Here is a 19,581-nt window from a genome sequence, read left to right on the forward strand (position 1 = left end):
CTTCACATTTAAGAATCTTTGACTTCAAAACATATACTGTATGTTTTGATCTCTTAATTTATATAAACAAAGCATGACTAATATGGATGCATACTTTGTTACTCTACATTTACAAGAACTGCGTTCATTAAAACCAAGTACTCAGTCTCTATAAAAGATTACACAATTAGATTATTTAATGATCTACTAAGGCTGATTCAGAAGCAGATTCATATAGAAAGCAATATTAGATGATGATAATCTTTCAAAAGTTTTTCCATCTTGCCAAAGCTTTAGTCTCATCTAGAAAAACTCCACATAAGAATTAGTTGTTAAGACTCAACAGGCCATAGTATACTAAGTATTTACAAGGGCAGTGAGATGTGCTATTCTTTGGTCATAGTTTCATGTTGAGAGAAAGTGAGATGGACATCCAATACACTCAAGTAGTTTAAAGACAGTCAACAGACTCAAAAGAGAAGACAAAAAAAGAGCAAAAGACACAGTTAAGGGTCTCCTGAGACAAATCATCTTTACTGACCTCACACCTAAACAGCAAAAATTTCAGTTTTGAAATGGAAATGCAGTTCTCTCAAAAAATCTGTCTCATCTAATGATCAACAGTCACTATTAATTTCTTCTTCTGAAAAGAAGCTTTTACTAGTTTTTACAACTACTTTAACATTCAAGCATGATTACGGTCTAACTTCATTCAACAAGGCAAGACTCTCATGCATGGAAATTTAAGTTACTGGGTGCCATTATTAATAATAATCTTCCAAGTGCTTTGAAGATGATGATTTTGGGACACATCCACAATTACGCACTAATATCCCTACCGCAACTAGCAGGGAAACTAATGATTTCCCATGCATTCAAACTAGTGCTTAAAAACCCTGCATGAAACAGTTGACTGTTCCTTCTTTACTCTAGTGGAGAGGCAATCATTTTAAGCAAGGAAGCTTACAGATTACAGGTGTTAAACAACATTTAAAAAAACAACAACAAAAACAACCACTCAGCAATTAATAGATATTTTTCAAAGTGCTATACCTATCCACCAGCTCTTTCATTCCTTCCTTATCTGGTACCAAAGACTGGTCTTGGTCATCAGCCAACGGGGTCCCAGCTTGGCGATATATACACCGAACCATATATCTTACTTCTGACCAGTAATTTTGAAGCTGCTGAGATTCGCGTTCAGTCTCTGCTGAAATCTCTCTGCAAAGAATGACAAAGATTACTCTGTTTAAATACCACATAGATGTATTCATTCCTACTACTCTTAAAGACCCCCACAAGCTAACAAGTGAGCTGCAATATCACTGGCAGTTTCACTGCCGGCATCAAGCTACAGTCGGAATTCAATCCTTACCTGCGCTCATTACAGGCCTCACAGTTGCAAGCTATGTCTGAAGGAGAGGAATTGCTAAGATCTGCAGCAGGGACAGTCTGTGCACCAACAGTTATTCTTCCTCCTCCTACAGATTCCTGCTGTGATCCACTGTTACCAAGAGGCATGTGCAAAAGAAAATCTTGGCTCTGAGAGGAAAAGCAGAGGTAGCAACTTTGGTTTGTAAGGTACAAGCAAGAAACATCTATAAGTAGGCAAACAAACATGGCGATTTTTAGTGCTAGATATACATTGGGGTGATGCTCAACCAGACACAAAGGAGAAACTCTCAAGAAGAGTTTATCTTCCAAAATAGCAATGGTTGTTAGACAGCTCTCGGGTAGTGATGCCTTCTCCTGTGCACAGTGTTGCTCGGTACTAGATGACGACACACACCTCTTCCTGAAGCTGCTGGTATCTCGGTCTTGCTGGGTTCTTCCTCCCCTGAGCTCCACCCCAGCACCCCGCACCCTCCTCCGGAGGCCACCAGCTTCCTGAGGTGCCAGCCTGGGACCCCGCTGGCTGCGGGACTGAAGCTTTGTTGCTCGTGCCTGACCCTGGAGCAGGAAGCGGTCCCGGCTGAAGCTGCCCCGCATTCGGGGGGTGGGAGTGGCAGGGACGGCCGCGGGATTTGTTTTTTTTCCCAGCTGGCTTCTCCAATGTGTCTAGCAACATAATTCTTGCTTTTTTAAAAAATTTAGCCCCCCAACTAAGAGATGTTTTTACCATTTGCTTTAAAAATAAAAATTCTCTTAGGAAAAAAAAAGGTCATATTTTGATTTTATCTGGAATACTGATAACAAGACATCCAAAAATGCTGAAAGTAAATTGTGCTTCTCATGCTCAGCTTTTCTCTTTATTAATTCACTGAACCTGCACATAATGTTTCTGGGCTTTTGATTCAACTACCTGCACCTCTTGGACAGTACTGCGGTTCTTGGTAATCTGGTATTAGACACATCCTAGAAATTTTCATTATAAGCTCTTTAGATATAACCCCTTTTGATCAATTTTACTAGTCCTTATCGATAGCTAATGTTTAATGAAATTCTTGCTACAATAAGTGTGAAATATTCTTAAATCTTCCTTAGTAAAAGCTACATTAATCACACTATTAATACAAGTTTGACAACATATTCTATACAAACACAATTCTTCTTCTGATGGAACTGTTTAACAAAACAAAACAAAAAAATCTGTATGTGCCTACGGGCATGTGCGGTCTCTTTAGCTCTGTGCAGACTTGTCAGCTAGAACCTATAATGCTTCCAATTATTGAAAGCACGTGGTTTCCTAGATCAGATGTGAAGATTTGGTTCAATATTACAGCATTAGGTCTACAATTTATGGGACTTCACAGGACCCTTCACTGAACTTTCATATTTTGCTCTTCCAAAGAACACAACTCTGAAGTGAAGCTGAATTTTCATTTCAAAATATATTTTGATATTTATTTAAAAGTCAAAAAGAGAAACATTACCACCCTGGGATAAAATAGCTTGCAGTGCTACAAAAAGGAAAAAAAAATAATAATAATAAAAAAAATCATTATAAGCACTCAGTGCAAAAGTTCTGCTTCTTCATAAAAAACTTAGGACAGAAAAGCAAAACACACAAACATAAAAGAAGGTAGCAATGCAAACGGTGATCTAAGAACAATATGGAAAGAAAAAAAAAATCATGTAGTTCACCTCACAAAGCACAGAATAGGGGAGAAGTACATATAAGCAGATACAGAAAAGGAAAAAATAGAGGGATCGAAATAACTTTAATGAGAACAATACAAAAAAACAACCAAACAAAACTACATATACACACACCTCAAAACTCCCTGCAATATTTTAGGCACTTACAATTCTATTTAAGTGCTTCCAAAGCACCAAGCAGCATCCAGCCCATCATAACCCATGAGCCTAAGTGAGGGAATTGAGGCATTTGAACTCACCACCAGAGACTGCTCTATGGTAGCATGCCTCTCCTCCTTCTCCACCGTCCGTCGGCAGTCCGGGCACACCCACAGTGGAAGATGCAGCATATTGTTTGCTTTTGGAGATGTGGAAAGTGCTGTTTTGCTAGAATTCTTTATCCCGCTCTCTGAAAGCGACGTGTCTTTCCGTTCGCTTCTACAAAGAAGACAGTGCTCGCCAGTTGTGTATGGGGCCCTCTGGCCCAAGCCAAAGGTAAACGGTGTCTACGAGAAACATTTGGATAAATACCTGGTTATTTACAGGCTATGTACCAAAAAAGCTTATTTCGAGATTTTTTTGAAAGCATGGAAAAGCCCTCATTAAATAATGAATAACTGGAGCAGCCAAGATCAGAGTAGTCTAACATCAGTCTGGCAGAACAACTGCTATTACGAATAACTGCAGACTCCATCACAAAAATTAATATTTAACATGGACTATGGCACTTTCCTCAAAATAACTTACCCTAGATATAAAAATGCAATAAATAAAATACATAAAGGGAAAGTATAGCTCTTTTTACTGTTTTCATTCTTAGAAATAAAAAGGTTAGGCTTGGCTACTTAGGGCAACAAAGGCAGTTTAAAATTTACTTCCTCCTCCAAGATGGTACTGTGTGGTCATGGTTTAGCCCTGAAATACTGCCCACTCACTGAGCCTGACACTCAAAATACCTCAAGCAGAATAACCAAACAGACCCCAACTTTGCAAGAGCTCAGCAAAGTCATCCAAAAAGGAGCAAAGTATCTGGTATGGCAGAATCAGAAATAGGGTTGATGAAGCTAGAGCTCTTCTCTTCCCCTAATTAGTCTGACATTCTGTAGGCAAGCCTCAAAATAGCTAAATTCTTTACAACAGGGGGCCATGGCTGCTCATCCCTTTAGCTCAGAAAGTTTTCTTGTAAAATTATAGTCTTCTGAGGGCAGACTGAGTGTTTGTTGGTACAACGAACACATGTTCGCAGCTCTTGCAGGCAAATCCTTTGGACATCAGCAGCAGGACCTTTTCTGGCAAGCAGGAAAAGCAGAGAGCAAAATGTAAAAGTTCGGGATTTAAGACAACATGACCTTGTCCTGGAAAGGAAAGGTCCAGGGCAAGTGTACCCCCATCCATGCTGCAAGTGTTTGCAGGAGTTCAGACTTGTATAATTTGTTTAACGCTGCATCATCCTCAGATGTTAAAGTGCTGAATCCCTTAATCGGATGAGGCTTCGGCTGCAGGACTAGACCTGGCTGCACCTACCTGAGAAACACCTGTGAACTCTGAGCCAACAGGACTGTCTGTAAATTGGGTTCCATTTAGCGAAACCTGGAAAAAAAATGCAGCACACTGGTTACATCAGTTGAGTTTTATGATGATTCCAAGAGCAGCTTTAGCAGCAATAAAACAAAACAAAAAAAGAATAAAATGTTTCCATGCAGCATTTGAGGCATTGAGGCCTAAGAGCATAAGGCAGCATATAAATTTCAGTCAACTACAGTGAACCTTAAACAAAACCTATTTGAAGAAAAGGAATTTAAAAACCATTTAGTGGGGAAAGAGAATAGAGTAAGCAAATTATTTTTATTCCCAAATTTCTCTCCTCCTCTTCACATTTCTTCCCTTGAATTTCAGATGTATTTTTTCCTATGCTTTACTTGATACACTTCCACCCTTCTCACATTTTTGCTACATTCTTTGCGTCCCAATTTTGTCATACTATTTTCTCTTATCAATATGTGAAGCCTACTTTAACGACAAGAACAAAAATCAGCCCGTTTCTCTTCACCCCCCCACAGCTGCTGTGCTAGATCTCTGGGGGTCAGAAAGCAGATTTTTGCTGCTACCAGACCAGAAACTCAAAGTGAAACCTCCCCAGGATGAAGGAGCACCAAGGCCCTGGAGCTGCCTGCGGCCCCGGGATTACTGCCTAGCTGGCTTGCTGGGGCAGCCACATTTCTGCAAAGCCACCGGCTTCAGCGGAGTAGGAGGTAACACAGTCTGCAAATCTGGTATTTAAAGTCCTCATACGCAAACCAAGTACCTACGGTCCCAAAGCCCCTACAATGTGCAAACACTCAGATGGGGAATGGTTTGCCACTTTCATCCAGTCACTTCCCAGTGAACAGAAAAGAGAAAGAGAAGAATTAAGGTCTTTTTAACGAAGAGAATCTCTCCTTTAAGAGGAGACATCTTACAGAGTTAGAGGGTCACTCTAAGATGCATATACATGAGAGAACAAAGAAGCCACGAGGACACACGCAGGAGAGCAAGTTCTGCAGCATTTAAGCGCGCAGATGCAAGGGATAGTGCTGAAGGCAGCCACAAAGGTTGCAAGGGCAAAATTAGTAACAATGGGACAATCATTTCTGTTGTCCAGCAATGTCATATGATGCCAAGGCAAACTCCTGGAGCAGCAGGAGCACCTGCTTCCAGGAACAGGGAGTCCTTGCTCCTAATGCCAGGAACGGCCTCCTGGTCCTGGGCAGCGCGCAGGACGCCCGCCAAAACGCTACTGTCAAAAATGTAATAGTGAGCACCATATCCTCAGGAGCAACAAAAAGGAAATAACTGAGGGGAAAAAAAGGGAGTTAGAGAGGAAACCTCAAAGAAACCATCAGGAATGAAACATCTAGGGGAATAATGAGATTTAAGACATGTTAAGTGTAGAGTAAGCGCAGAAATCACAAAGAACCAGGAGCAAGGGAAGGCAGTGTTAAATAGTGTATTAGAGAGAATAATAAAAGAATATTGCAGTTATCCAAATGAGGCTCAGTGATAGTTTTTTTTTTTTTTTTTTTTTTTTTAAAAAGGGGGGGGTCAGGGAGAGAAATCGATAGCCTCATAAATAGTTTCAGAAAGTTTTTTTTTTTTAAAGCAAATCCAATTACCCATTTCCATGATTTACAAAATGTTCTTAAAAAAACAATTTTTTGAAGATAAGTATCAAAATGATTCCTGATACAGCTCAGGAAAATAGGAACCTATGTGTACAGCACACAAATGTAATGGAAACCTGGAGAAGAAAATCTCTTATTTATATAATTATTTACAATAGGAAAAAATACTATTTTTCTTGAAAGCTGCTGTCACACTAACTAATCTCCAAAGTCCCAAAATTCTAAAGACTAAAGATATCAGAAATTTTATTATCATTTTAGTACATGGTAGTAGCATTGACCAAAAAGTACCATGAAAGTGACAACCACAGCTATAAACAAATTCCTTAAGTTCACCTGAATGACCTTGGAGAAGCAGTTGAGCAATTAGAAGACAGACACTAAACGACAGGGTAATAAATTGCTGGCTGGTAAGGGCCTGGCACAATTAAAATGAGAGCAGCAGGGGGCTGAGTGATCAAGCCCAGGTGTGGGGCACCTGGCAAAGCCACAGCAGCACCACGAGAGCAAGCGAATGCCACACAGCAGCGTCTCAAAGTTTAGGAAGGAGAAAAACGCAGGAAAACCCAAACTCGGGCCCTTCTGACTTCACCCTAAACAGTTCAACAGAAACGTAATGCTGAAAATAATGCAGTATTAAGTCACATTTCTTGGAGCAGCTGGCAAAAGATTGTGCTGCTTTTCTCAAGTGCATGAGGGAAGGCCGGTACTACAGCAAACAACGCTACCAAGGGGAGGCTAACGCAAGTCACGCAGCAGGAATCTAACAGATTGTAGTGTCATGAAGGTATTCTGTAGGACTCCATTCATTTATGTCTATATATGGCCAAATCAACAAATATACATGAATATTTATAAAATATTTATACATAAAACACATCTATATACATACAGCTCTGAGCCTTGGCCAGGCAGAGTGCGAGATGCCATTTTCCAGTCACACCCACAAAATCCCTGGTGGCAGAAAATGAAGCGTACGGAATCATGAGCGATAACGAGAAAGCTCCTTTTATTTTTTCAGGTCAAGAGACAGGAAGGCACCTGCCTTCAGTGAGGGAAAGGGCTGGATCCTGCCCAAACACAGGGGTGAGCTCCAAGGACCACTGCGGAGCTGCACGGGGTGATGGCTTCCACAGCAGACACCAAGCCCCAATCCAGAACACCTCTGATTTTCACAACTTGTTTTTAAATTGTTCCTGAACAAGCTCTGTAGTGATTACAATATTAACAGGAGCCTCTGCAGAAGACAACATTACAATGCAGAAAAGATATTCAAATGTAAAAGCCAACAGGAAGCCATCAATGCAACATCTATCCCTTTCTCGGTGTCTTTCAAGGTCCAAATGGTTTTATCTGGTATGGGACAATTTGTCCCCAAAAGAGCAAACAAACAGAGCTACCTGGCAGCTTCACCACTCCTGCCTAGGGATCTCAGGAATTTCAGCATTCAGGTTTTTTCCCCCCCCTTCCCCTGTATTTTAGGAAATCTATGAGCAGTTTTGGAGGAAGCAAAAACACTTAACCAGTATTCTACATAAAGTACTGTCAGTTTGCAGCGAAACAGTTGTCTTCACTGTTATTAAGTACCTGCTCTAGAAGAAGTTCCCAAGTTTTGGACAGATCAACTCTGTAAACTGTATTAAAAAAACCTCATCTAACAAAACATCATAATATTCCAAGATATCAACTACTGCAAAACCAAAGCTAAACAAAACACATGTCAGGGAGAGTATTATCAGTATTACATGCATTACTTTTTAGAAATTCTTTTAATGTTAGACTTTAAAAAAAAAAAAAAAAAAAAGAAAGAAACTTTCTGAAGACATTTACATTCAGGAAGCTTCTTAAAGATGATGCTGGCACTATTATTGCCGCCACACAAAGCTGTCAGCAATATTTACTGTCAGCATTAACCAGCCCAGGAAAAGCAGTAGTGGCCACTGACACATCGAAATAGGGACCACGGCACTACAGCGGTTTGCTGTATGATTACTCAACGTCACTGTCCATGGTCATGAAAGTCTGATGACAGTGACACCTAAATAGGAATCTTTTTCTAATAGAAGGTAAAGTTAAAAGTATAGAAATCTATTTTATTATTCATTTTTAAACTACCCCAAATAATCCTAGAAGTTCTGCAGATAAAGACAGTCCATTTAAAAGAGTACACTAAAACCGCATTTAAAAATTATTAAATACTAGACAGTTCTTTCAAGCACTGGCATATGGATGAGAAAGTAAGGTTTCCATGCCCAACATCAGTCAGGAAAATAACGAGCAGTACTCCACACTTCTTTGAACATTGCTGATCCTGCACTCCTGGAACTCAAGAAGCTACCAGAGTTTACCATTGGTATTTTCTTAAAAAATAAATAAAATACCCTTGGCTGTCAGTGGTACAAAATAACATTAAGTGTGTTGTTTTTTCATGTCGTGGCCCATAACACAGCTACACTCACTAGAGCACCCTTGCTTGTCAGGGAGCCTCACAGCGTTATAGGAGGCACCGGCAGAAAAAAGTGAATATTTATCAGCTGCAAATGTCACCAGCTGAAAGACAGGCACTACAATAGCGTAAGCTCGGAGCCTTCCCTGCAAGGAGAGCTCTTTGTTCTTAGCAGGCAGCTCAGAAGCCCAAGCAGGAGCCAGAAGATGCACAGACAAGGCAATAAATTATTTAAATATCTGTATTAGAGTCAGCCAACACATGATCTGACCAACTGATACATTTTGCAGGCTATTAATCCATTTTACCAAACATGCCGTTTTGAGGACTTAACGTGTCTGTGAGCGTTGTTGCCTTTTCCCAGCCTAGTTCGTATTATCCTAGCATAAGCCAAGTCCCCAGGATAAGAAAATAAATCCATGAGCAAGTCTGTGATACTTGAGGCATCCTTGATACTCCTTCAAGAGCTACTGAATTACACACAAATCCAGAGAGGCTGTAACCTCCTCCATCGGCTAACAGGGTTACATACACAGAACACACAGATATTACTTTTAGTTATATATATTTTATATAAATACAGGTTAAGTCCTGGAAGAAAAAGCATTCCAAGAAACATTCAAAGGCTCTGTGACTTGTGATATCCAAAATTTGAATAGAGAATCTGAATGCTACTCACAAATACAGAGAAATGGCCTTTTTTGATCTGAAGTAATTAAGCAGAAGAAACAGAAGCTGCCAGAAGATGAGCAAGAGCCAGGAGTAAAGCATGAGCGAGGAATTTGGCAGAGGCTCCCGAGGACAGAAAGCGTTCACCATCAACACAGCAAACGTGTTGATTCAATCCTTAACTCTGTTGGTATTTAACGCACACTGCATTTATGCTAAATAGCCGTAATACTTACAGAAATCATACCAGAGAGCACACGGTCCAATATTTAACTTGGCCATGCTGCTCTGAGACAGAAATAGCCAAAACTCCACAAAGAGGAAGAACTGAAACCACATCTAGCACAGAACCCAATTTTACCTTCAAGTAGTTGAGCTAGCTATGACAAACCAACGGTATATTACTAAAACTGATCTGTAAAGGACCTTCTGATTATACGTTTGGATTATAACAGGTTCAAAAACTTTCTCACGATCAAACACGCTACCCCGTTGGGTCACGTGCACCCGTGACACTTGGCAGCAGGAAGCACGTTCTCGAGGGCTAGCTACAGGAAACACAACCTATGAGGGGGGAAGGAGGAAAAGAAACAACGGCGGCACCAGGAAAGGATGATTCATCTGACTTGAGAGAATTTGCACTTGTTTTGCTTCTGAAGATAAGCAAGAGATGGGGAAAGGCTGAGCAGAGAGCACAAGCATCAGGCTCAATTACAGAATCAAGCACTTGTTCCAGGAGCCAACAGGATGTTGCCAAGTAGGTCATTCATTTAGCCCTTCAGAAGGCAAAGCATGATGTTACTTCAACGCATTAGGAGCAACAGGAAGATAAACCGACTAAAAGTTTTTCACTCGGTAAGCAGTCACGGCAACCCAAAGCCATGTATTCCCTATCTGAACATCTTCACAGAAAAAGCTTACAAGCAAAACTGTTTATATTTGGGTTGACTTGTACTGTTTCTAAAGTAAAATTTGTCAGATCCCAGGTAAGTCTCCTTAGGCAACAAATGTTTTTCTTGTTTGCAATTCCCTGGGAGATGCTCCATACTCGCATCCAAAGAGCATTCAAAGACTTCAGTAACATTAGTGACCTTACCCATTTTATGGTTAATCTTTTAATGGGGACTTCTAGTGTTTTCTCTACCTGCAAGATGGACTCTTGAAAGATGGACCCCCTTCTCAAACAAGTCCACTTCGTTTCATTACGTAACTAAAAACTGTCTTGGGTTTCTTACTGTTTTTAAGGAATATATTAACCCTTGAATTTAAGTAAACACAGTGCTGCATCTCCATAGCTTAGTAAGAGTTGTACCTAAAATAAGTTTTGTGACAGTCAAGTTGACAGTGCAGAAGTTTCATCTAGAGAGCTTGATCTACCTTGCATGTAGATAACGAAACATGAGGCACACATACACACATACAGTAAAAAAATGACAACTTCCTCCCTTCTCAAATTCCCCAAATGACCTGCTTCTTTTTCAACAATGAAATTTTTAATGACTTTTGATCTTAATTCCAACTTAGAGTTATTTCTAAGGAAGAATTTTCCAAAGGAAATATTTCTCGTTATATTGTTCAGTCTAGGTAGATGCATGGTAAAAACCGGAGTACTGAGTGAAAACCAGGCTTGTTCGAAAAGAGCAGCATGTCCTGGTTTAAAGAAAACTCTAAGAGAAAGGTGAAGTTATGCGAGTGGTGGTTGGTGGAGGCAGCTGTCCATGTCTCACCCTGCCTGGGAAATACCCAAAAACTAAACCGCAGGTACCAACAAGGGCTCTGCTAACACCTGCCAAAGCTCAAGTGTTATCTGGCCAAGCACAGCTTGTGCCCAACAACTCCTAAGACTTTTAAGACTTAAACATTTATAAGACCATTATGGGGGACTGCAGGAACAAGGGCAACAAATCATCTGCACACAATTCCATTTTCCAATACAAGACATAATTTCATTAACTGAAGAGTTGTAGCATTTTTCCCCATTACTGGGCTCGTCATTCACTCTTGGCGCCTGCCAGACCAAATGCACAGAGAGCTTTGGGTCTGTTTAAAAAGTATACATAATGAAGGTGCTGCTTTGTTTTTAGTATGCAGTGACACACAAAAGCCTCAGAAATAGAGCAGGGAGGAAGGAAATCAGACAGCATTGAACAACAGCAGAGTAGGAAGAAAACCAATATTCTTTCTATTTCAACCTCTTTAAAGATGCAGCTCTTTGGAAAATAAGTGACACACATGAAATTACTCAGACCTGCTTACTTATTTAGCAGCCTTTTTTTTTCTTTTGGGTCCTCAGAGCTCAGGCAGAACAACTCTATTTCAACACAGTAATAGGAACAGACTAAATTCTAAATGGATACTAAAATTCACAAACCACAAAGCCATCAAATCTTGTATGACAAAAAGCTATGCTCAGAAACAGCAACCTTAAATGAGAAACACTGCATATAAAAGTATCTTAAATGATCTTGGGAAAATTATTTAGCTGTACTTAAGAAAGAAAACTTTGGACTAGTTCTTCCAAAAGAGAACAGATTCTTTATTGCCTTCCTGCAAGGACTTTCAAGGAGCAACTTCAATGTTCTGTGCTCTTCCTCTTCCAGGCAGTTCAATAGCTCACGATTTTTCTTGTAGCTGAACCATCCTTCAGGAAATAAGCAGCTCGCTGGTTAGAGTGCCAACTACATGAAAGCATTACTACAAAAACAAACAAGAGGCCTACATTTCCGCCCATGAGCTCTGCAATAACTAGTGAAAAAAAGCAAAAATAGAAAATTCAAAAACCAAAGTTAAGAAAAAAAGCCAGATCTGTATCCCATTAAAAGACAGAATGATCTATAATCATTTATTTTTCAAACCAGAAGACAAAGCCAGGCTAACCCAGAAGTTCTTATCTCTTATTGAGCATGGTCAAAATAGTGACTTTGTTGGATGTTAATTTCAATGATGCTCAACTCAAGTATTAATTCCATTAAACTTCAGGATGGGAATACTCATTCCTGTCCCTGTCAACAAAATGCCCTTTTGTACCTACAATTTACTTGATTCTGATGTAACAAAGAAACCAATTGCTATTAGCAAGCCTAATAAGAAAAACAAAGAAATACACAATGGTTTATAAATAAAATGTCCAGGTCCCAAGAGAAGTCCCAAAGACCTCCAGACATTAAGTTGCATGCAGGTAGCAAGGGAGATTTAAACATTTTTAGTGGAACTACAATTTCAGCACAATGCCAGGATGCTCTGGATAGAGTTTGAATAATTTAGTTATGTTAGTTAAATTAATAAGCATTAATAAATCAAGTGCAAGCCCTGTTTACATACAAAAATCTGGTCCCAAAAAGCTTAACATGAACTGTACTCAGCCTAAAAGGGAGAAAGAAGCGGGGAGCACAGCTTTGGGAACACTCCATTGACCGAGTTCAGGTATGTCTTGGAAACAACCTTTGGAATATTCTCCATAGCGATTTCTTAACAAAAGAATTTCCAAAATGCAGTTTTAGGATATTGCTAACTGCTTTTCCAGAAGCACAAATAGGAGCTGCAGATAAAGCATTTTATACACTTATACTAAAGGCCAGATAAGACCAATCCTTAAATGCAGAGCAGTCCCCCCTCAATCCAAACCTTCATAAGCCCTACTGAAGAATAACACTTGTCAAATGATTTGATGTAGTTCAAGGCCAGGAGACCTTCCTGAATTAATTCCTATTCAGATTTTTTTTTCAAGATGATATGATCTAGCATAATCTCTATTTAAGGACTGCTAGCGATAAATCAACTAAAACTGAATTCATCTCATTTCAGAATCCCCTAGCAGATTTCATCACGTATCTGCTGACTCTCCCTTATCACATCTTTCTGTGCTACACACTTCTCACCTTCCCGTTAAATAAGTGAGGAACTGGAAAGAGTAAGAAAACAGGCCCTTGTAAATCACAACGAGAGAACTTCCTAAGTTCTGTTCCACAAGAACTGCACACAGTATTCTTGAGGAATTCAGCACCAGATAGGAAACAACCTCTCTCCCAACTCCTCCATTTCATATTGTTATGAATTGTTATTGACCTTACTTGCCTTTATTAGTACAATGCCATGCAGCTAGGTATAAGCTGGCAGCCCAGCAGCCACAGAGGACCAGCTTTCTCCTGCTTCCCTCCACCCAAAGAAACAGCTTTCTGAAAGCCCAACACTCCTTGCTTCCACGTAGATCACTTTGAATGTGGTTAAACTTGTATGAAAACCATTTGCTTGTAACAAGCATATGATTAAATGTCTTTTTTTTTTCTCCCTATATCACCTGAATGCCCTTTTTAATCACTTTCCAAGTCATTTTATCTTTTGGAAGCTTTACCAATAAAATTGCATACTTTTTCCAAGTCAGCAGTAAAAAAACAGCATTAGAACAATTTCCTGTAACCCATTAAATATATACAACTTAAAGGGCCAATTAATAAATGAAAGTCTCTACAGAGAAACAGATGCAAGACCTGCATAATCTATGGACAAAATATTCCTATTGCACACAAAATATCTCTTAATAACCTGCAGGTCTCCTTACTTTTTTCAAAGGCAGTCAGTGTTTCATGCAGTATTAGTCCAGATCCAAAGATAAAATTCTCCTGCTGTCCTCATGGCCCTGAATACAATTTTTCCCCAAGGAAAAAGCGTGGTTACTAGCCACGACTTAATGCCAGAGTTAACCTGCACTGACTGAACCCAAGTCTCTTGTGGTTAATGGTTATTTGCCTTCCAGTGGAGAAGCAGAGCTAGAGGGGAGAGCCAGTGAGCCAAGATTCAGTGAGAAGTGTCTATGCTTGCAAGCTCATCTTGACATTTTATCTTCTCTTGAACCAAAAGCATCTCTCCATCTTGCAAAAAGCAAAAATTCTCAGAGCTGCAACTTACACCACATTTAAATCTATAAATGGATACAGAAATACATACTGACTGCTGCATTGAAATTTCATGTTGCACTGCAAAGTATGAAAAACACAGCCTTTGAAGAAAAGCCTGCATCTGACGCTCTACCCAACTTCTCAACTTCTCTTTGTGTAAACTATAAGAGCCCTTGACTGACAGGTAGTCTCCTCACAGCACTGCGAATAAAAGAACAATTTACTTCCAGACTAAAGCAAAACATTGCTAGTTTTGGTCATAAAAGTATATGTTTAGGTATGTTTAAGTTTCTAAGGGAGGGAGAATAAAATGGGATTTAGCGGAGAAATGTTGCAGCTTGTTTAGCTTAGTAAAGCAAAGATATCTCACTGTAAAGATACCACAGAAGAGGAACAAAAACCTATATTCTGAATTCAAATTTGAATATAAATCAGAAGCCTGCAAATCATGATACAAACCTGCGATCATCTTAGCTCCTACCCTAGAGAAAGAACCTTATTTAATGAAGGGGAAAAAATGCAATCAATTAAGTGTAAACCTCTCAGCTCCTCTTAAATTATGCGTAGCCAGAAACTACATCAAGCTTATAGCTATGCGAACAATTACATGGCTTAATATGACTATTTATTCAGCTTAGGCTTCCTCCACTTCTTAGTTTTAAAAATAAGCAGCAATTAATACCCTTATCTTACTTGTATTTTGCATTATATGGATCTGAGGTTCTGCACATATATTGGAAGTGTGCATCAGAAATAAGCTAATTTTTAAGTATCACTTGTGCCCATGCATGTTTAATGATTTATATGAATAATTCTTTAACTCCTTCCCATCCTTTCATATCCTGAATTTACAAGAGACAATTGTCAGAATTCCTCCAGCCCCATCTCCAAGTCAGTTTTCACACCTCAATGGAGCACAAGAAAAAGAAAGAAAATAAAAAGTCCAGGGCTTGTGATGTGTCTTGTGCTAAATTTGCACAAGTCCTAGCAGTCCAGAAATCCTGAATACCTTTCTGAGAAACGTCCTCCATTAAGATTTTGGATATTTTAGTGTGGGAGTGACTTCCAAGGAAGATTTTGATGGCTCACAGTCACTACAGCCATTTTAAGATGAGCGAAAGGCAACGTTTCCGAGATGCATCTCTCTCTCCAAGGACGCTGGCAAGCAGCAGAGCTGCTCTGCAGGGCCATGATGGACCTCAGGAGGTTAAAAAAATCAGGAAATGACCAGCTGGAACAGATGCAGTGACAGCCAAAGGGGATGGCAGGCAAAGAGGTTCCTTTGCTTTCCAAGCACTGCAGCTCTCCCGGGGCACGTGGTGAACATGGAAGAACGAAGAATTAAACTAAGAATGAGAAAGTAAAGTGCCCAAGAAGACCCGCAGGCTTAAATGAAAAAACAACAAACAAAACAAACACACACACACCCACATGCTATCAACGACCGCATCAAAGGTCTAAAACAGTCCTGAAGTAGTGAAGATCCACTTCAAAATGAAGCCTAATCAATTTATGAAAGGGGTTTTTTATGATATTTCTATGGATATGATGGGAAAAAAAAAATCCCGGATCCTTCTGTAGCTACCCAAATATGTGCACTTCAAACATAATTTACAAGCTGCTTTTGTCTACTGGGTGGTAGGATTCTTTTTTTTTTTTTTGGACATTTGGTTGTAGAGGGAGCAGGGATGGGAAGTCACCTACACTAGTTTTTTGTTTATTTGCTTGTTTATTTTTAAATAAGACCCTTATTTAATAATGCATTTAGAATATTAAAAAAATCCCTAAAACACTAAGTTTTGTGTAAAAGCAGAGTTTGCAAGATAAATCTGATTTTAATTTGGTTTCAGGCTTAGTTAATGCTAAGCTACAAGAAGGGAGAAGAAATATGACTTTTACTGTCTGAAGCATAGCAATTAGTTAAATTTAAAGAGTTTTCTGCAGAGTGCAAAATGCTGTTCCCTAGTTTGCAAGTGAAATGGCAGCAGGTATCTAAAACAATAGACCTAATTTAAGCCCAGACAAGCTTAGACTTGAGTGAGAGGTAGATGTGCAGCCACCGAGCAACCGGGCTCTCCGGGAGGGCAAAGGCAGGGAAGAAGATTTTGGTTTAATTGCACCCATTACAAGTTCTTTATGAGAATACATCCCACACGCAAAACTTTCCTGCATCGCAGCCAAATATGACACAGCAGAACAGAGCCAACCCAGCTCCTCCCGGGATCCGGCCTTTCCTGTACTAGAAAGATGCTCAGCAGTATTCCAGCAATTACGCAGCTGCACAAGCCAAGCAAACACCACAAGCTCATCAGCAAGCGATTGAAGCCCTTCTTTTCCCCAGTACCACAGCCAAAAATGTTCTGAGCAGGTAGCAAACATGCCCCCAAATCCTCCCTGCTAGCCCCAACAGGCAGCCGCCATGAATCTACACTTTTCTCTTGTTTTTTTCCTAGTACATATTCATCAGAGATTGAATCTGTTTATACTTCAATCAAACAGAAATATGTAAGGTTAATAAGATAACTGCATAATGAGAAACCCCAGAGCATGCCTGTGCTTTCACATGAAATAGTAAGCAGCACTGAAATGCAAGTGTAAGAAAACAGTATTTAGGAATGAATTAGTTAAATATGTAACTTTAAACACACTATTTTAGATGCTGTATTACAGGAATGCTGTTACAAGAAAGTGACCTCACTTATTTAATGAAAAACAGATAAAGGGTTAAACATGCTCATCCTGAACAGCAAAAGCTACTGAGATATCAAGTGAAGCAGTGCATGTGAGAGGGCATTTTCCAAAGGACCCAACAAACAGAATCACTAAAACTGCTCATGTTTTTTCCTTAACAGAGAAATAAAGTTCAGCCAAATTGCATCCACCATCCTCGGACATGACGCATACAATACAAGGAAGAAAAATAATTCTCTGGATCTAAACCTCTTAAACCTTAACATGAGCAGAACCCTAATTTAAGAGCTAGACTTGGAAACAGTCAGGAAAAACCCTGGGGAATAGACAGCAACAAGGCTGTTCCAAATGCCAGAACTGCATTCACACTTATGCCTATAACAAATCACTAAAATACAAATAAATTACAGGTTAAACTAACATCTCTATTATAGCTCCTCCGCTCTCTCATATCATTATCCAAAAACGGCCCAGTTCTAGATACCCACTGTACACATTAAACCATGAATTGAACTCTTCATGGACATGTGAAGTGCCCTACTGAAGCAGAACACATCATATCCTCCAGCCATCCTCCTATGGGAAGGACCAAAAATTTACTCCATTAATTGGGCAAATATGTACAGCTTGAAGACCTTTAACCGAAGCACACCTGCTTTCCTGCTGCAACTTAAGAAGCATAGATCAGATTGTCCAGAGGAGTTTACTCATCCCAAGCTCGAAGAAAGCCGCTGGAGGTAGTTAAAGAGCGAGGGAAGGATGAGCAACAAAGATGCCAACCAGGATCCCAACATACAAATTAGAAACAAAAAGGAAAGATGGCATTATTCAAACCCTACTCTTAAATATTCTTTGACCAAAGATGTAAAGGTTATACCTCGACACTGAGCCCCAGCTAAATCTGGGCTAGATTTGTAGGAACAGTTGTTTACATTTCCTCTGAGGATGATCATTAGGAAGATATCCAGCGCACCCAGACATCCATATAAACCCTTTGTGCATCTCTTTTTTCTCTTTTATGAAGGAGAAGCACAAGACAGCTAAGCTGAAACTCAGCTGAGACCTGCAATTCTGACATCTTTGTGGGGATCCATGTGGAGAAACTGCTGAAGACAAAAGCAGGTGGATGATGGATGGGAAAGCCAAGCTCTCCCAAGAACAGGCCATCTTCTCATGCTTCCGAGGGAAGCCGACTGCTCCAGGTGTTCTCTGCAGCCACCACTCATCAAAATGCATCTGCTCTACTGATAAGCAAAGGATTACAGCGCAATGAAAGGAAGGAGCACTCACCTGATATTACACCATCAGACTTGCAGTCATTCCTGCCACAAGGAAGCAAAGAAGTGGCAGCCTGCAGCAGCCTCTGAGAAGCCCTGATACCCCAGCTATCACATACGACCAACAGGCCAACGCGCAGCATCTCCAGGGTGCCGCAGAAAGCTGCCCAATGTTCATCCAGCCCATTCAGAGCTGGAAACCCTGCTCATCCACGCAGGTACCAAGTACACCACTAACAGCAACGTGTGGAGCAGAAGCTCCACAGAGAGTTACAGCTCTGCACAACGCAGGGAGTGAACGAGCAAAACGCTCACGGTCAATCCAACACCTAACTCAGGAACTAATTCACTCTGTAGATAACCCCGTGCCTACAAGCATGCCACCAGAGCACAGCTTTGACTTTCTTTGATCACGCAATATGGTTCTACAAGCTGGTAATCAAAAACACAACAGATTTCAAAGAATGAATGAGTAAAAGATACCCTTCTTAGTTGCTAACTTGAGTTAAACTGTCAAGAGTCCAAAGACCAGAAGTCAGGACAACCTGATTAAGAGTCTAAAGGCTAGAGAACGTGGTTATCCAACCAAAGTTCAAAAGAAACTGCCAGTCTCGTGGGTTTGTATACTGACGTACAAAGCACAAGTAAAGGACCTCAGCTTTTACTACATAACCAAGATTATGATCAACTGTACAAGGATTCTTATCCAAGAGGAGGTTACAGATGGTTCATGGAAAAAAGAGGGGAAAAGGTATGTTATGTTTTTTATATAAAAGATACAAATATCAGAAATGCATAGACAAAGATATTGGAAGTCTTATTTCTTAAATAAATGACACTAAAGATATAAATACATTCATGCAAACAAAGCATAGCAAGAGAATATATACTACATAGCCAACAGAATACAGACTACATCAATTCTTCATCAACTCCAGGGAGCACAGACAATGTAGCATGGCAAGAGAATACAGGTAACAAATCAAAAAGGCACAAAATGAACTAACTCTCACAAAAGTTTCAGGCTACTAGGAAAATACTCTGCAAAAACATTACTAATAATAAGAATCAGTTGATTATTCAATGAAGAGGGAAGACAGAATCATGCAAAAAGGTCTTCCCTAAAGTTCTAAGCAATTTACAGGAACAATTAGCATAAAAGTAAAAATACCTACGCATGCTCAGCCGAGCATTGGAATGGCCGTGCCCTTTTTTTTTCTTTCTTTCTTTTTTTTAGATAGCTAGATCTTATGACACTCAGTGAAGTTGTTCAAGGATCCTTTAAGCCATCCCCCCCCCCCCCCAAAAAAAAAAAATTCAATATCCCACTCTAAAAATTCATGGCTAATAACAAAAACTTGGAAAAAGATGAACGAAGTCACTTT

General features: G+C 39.8%; 1 protein-coding gene across 1 annotated transcript in view; it reads right to left on the minus strand.

The window, feature by feature from the left end:
* The window catches only part of FAM193A (family with sequence similarity 193 member A), a 68,668-nt gene that overhangs the window by 35,379 nt on the left and 13,708 nt on the right, over positions 1-19,581 (minus strand). Inside the window, exons 2-5 of the mRNA XM_088540036.1 lie at positions 4,582-4,647; positions 3,318-3,563; positions 1,355-1,521; positions 1,033-1,200 (exon numbers count right to left, since the gene is read on the minus strand). Coding sequence (XP_088396162.1) covers positions 1,033-1,200; positions 1,355-1,521; positions 3,318-3,407 — 425 coding nt within the window. The 5' untranslated portion in view covers positions 3,408-3,563; positions 4,582-4,647. The remainder of the gene's footprint in view (positions 1-1,032; positions 1,201-1,354; positions 1,522-3,317; positions 3,564-4,581; positions 4,648-19,581) is intronic.

Source organism: Tinamus guttatus, unplaced genomic scaffold (assembly GCF_059628265.1).
Source record: "Tinamus guttatus ecotype Peru unplaced genomic scaffold, ASM5962826v1 Tinamus_guttatus_pri_ptg000052l, whole genome shotgun sequence".
Lineage (NCBI taxonomy): Eukaryota > Metazoa > Chordata > Aves > Tinamiformes > Tinamidae > Tinamus > Tinamus guttatus.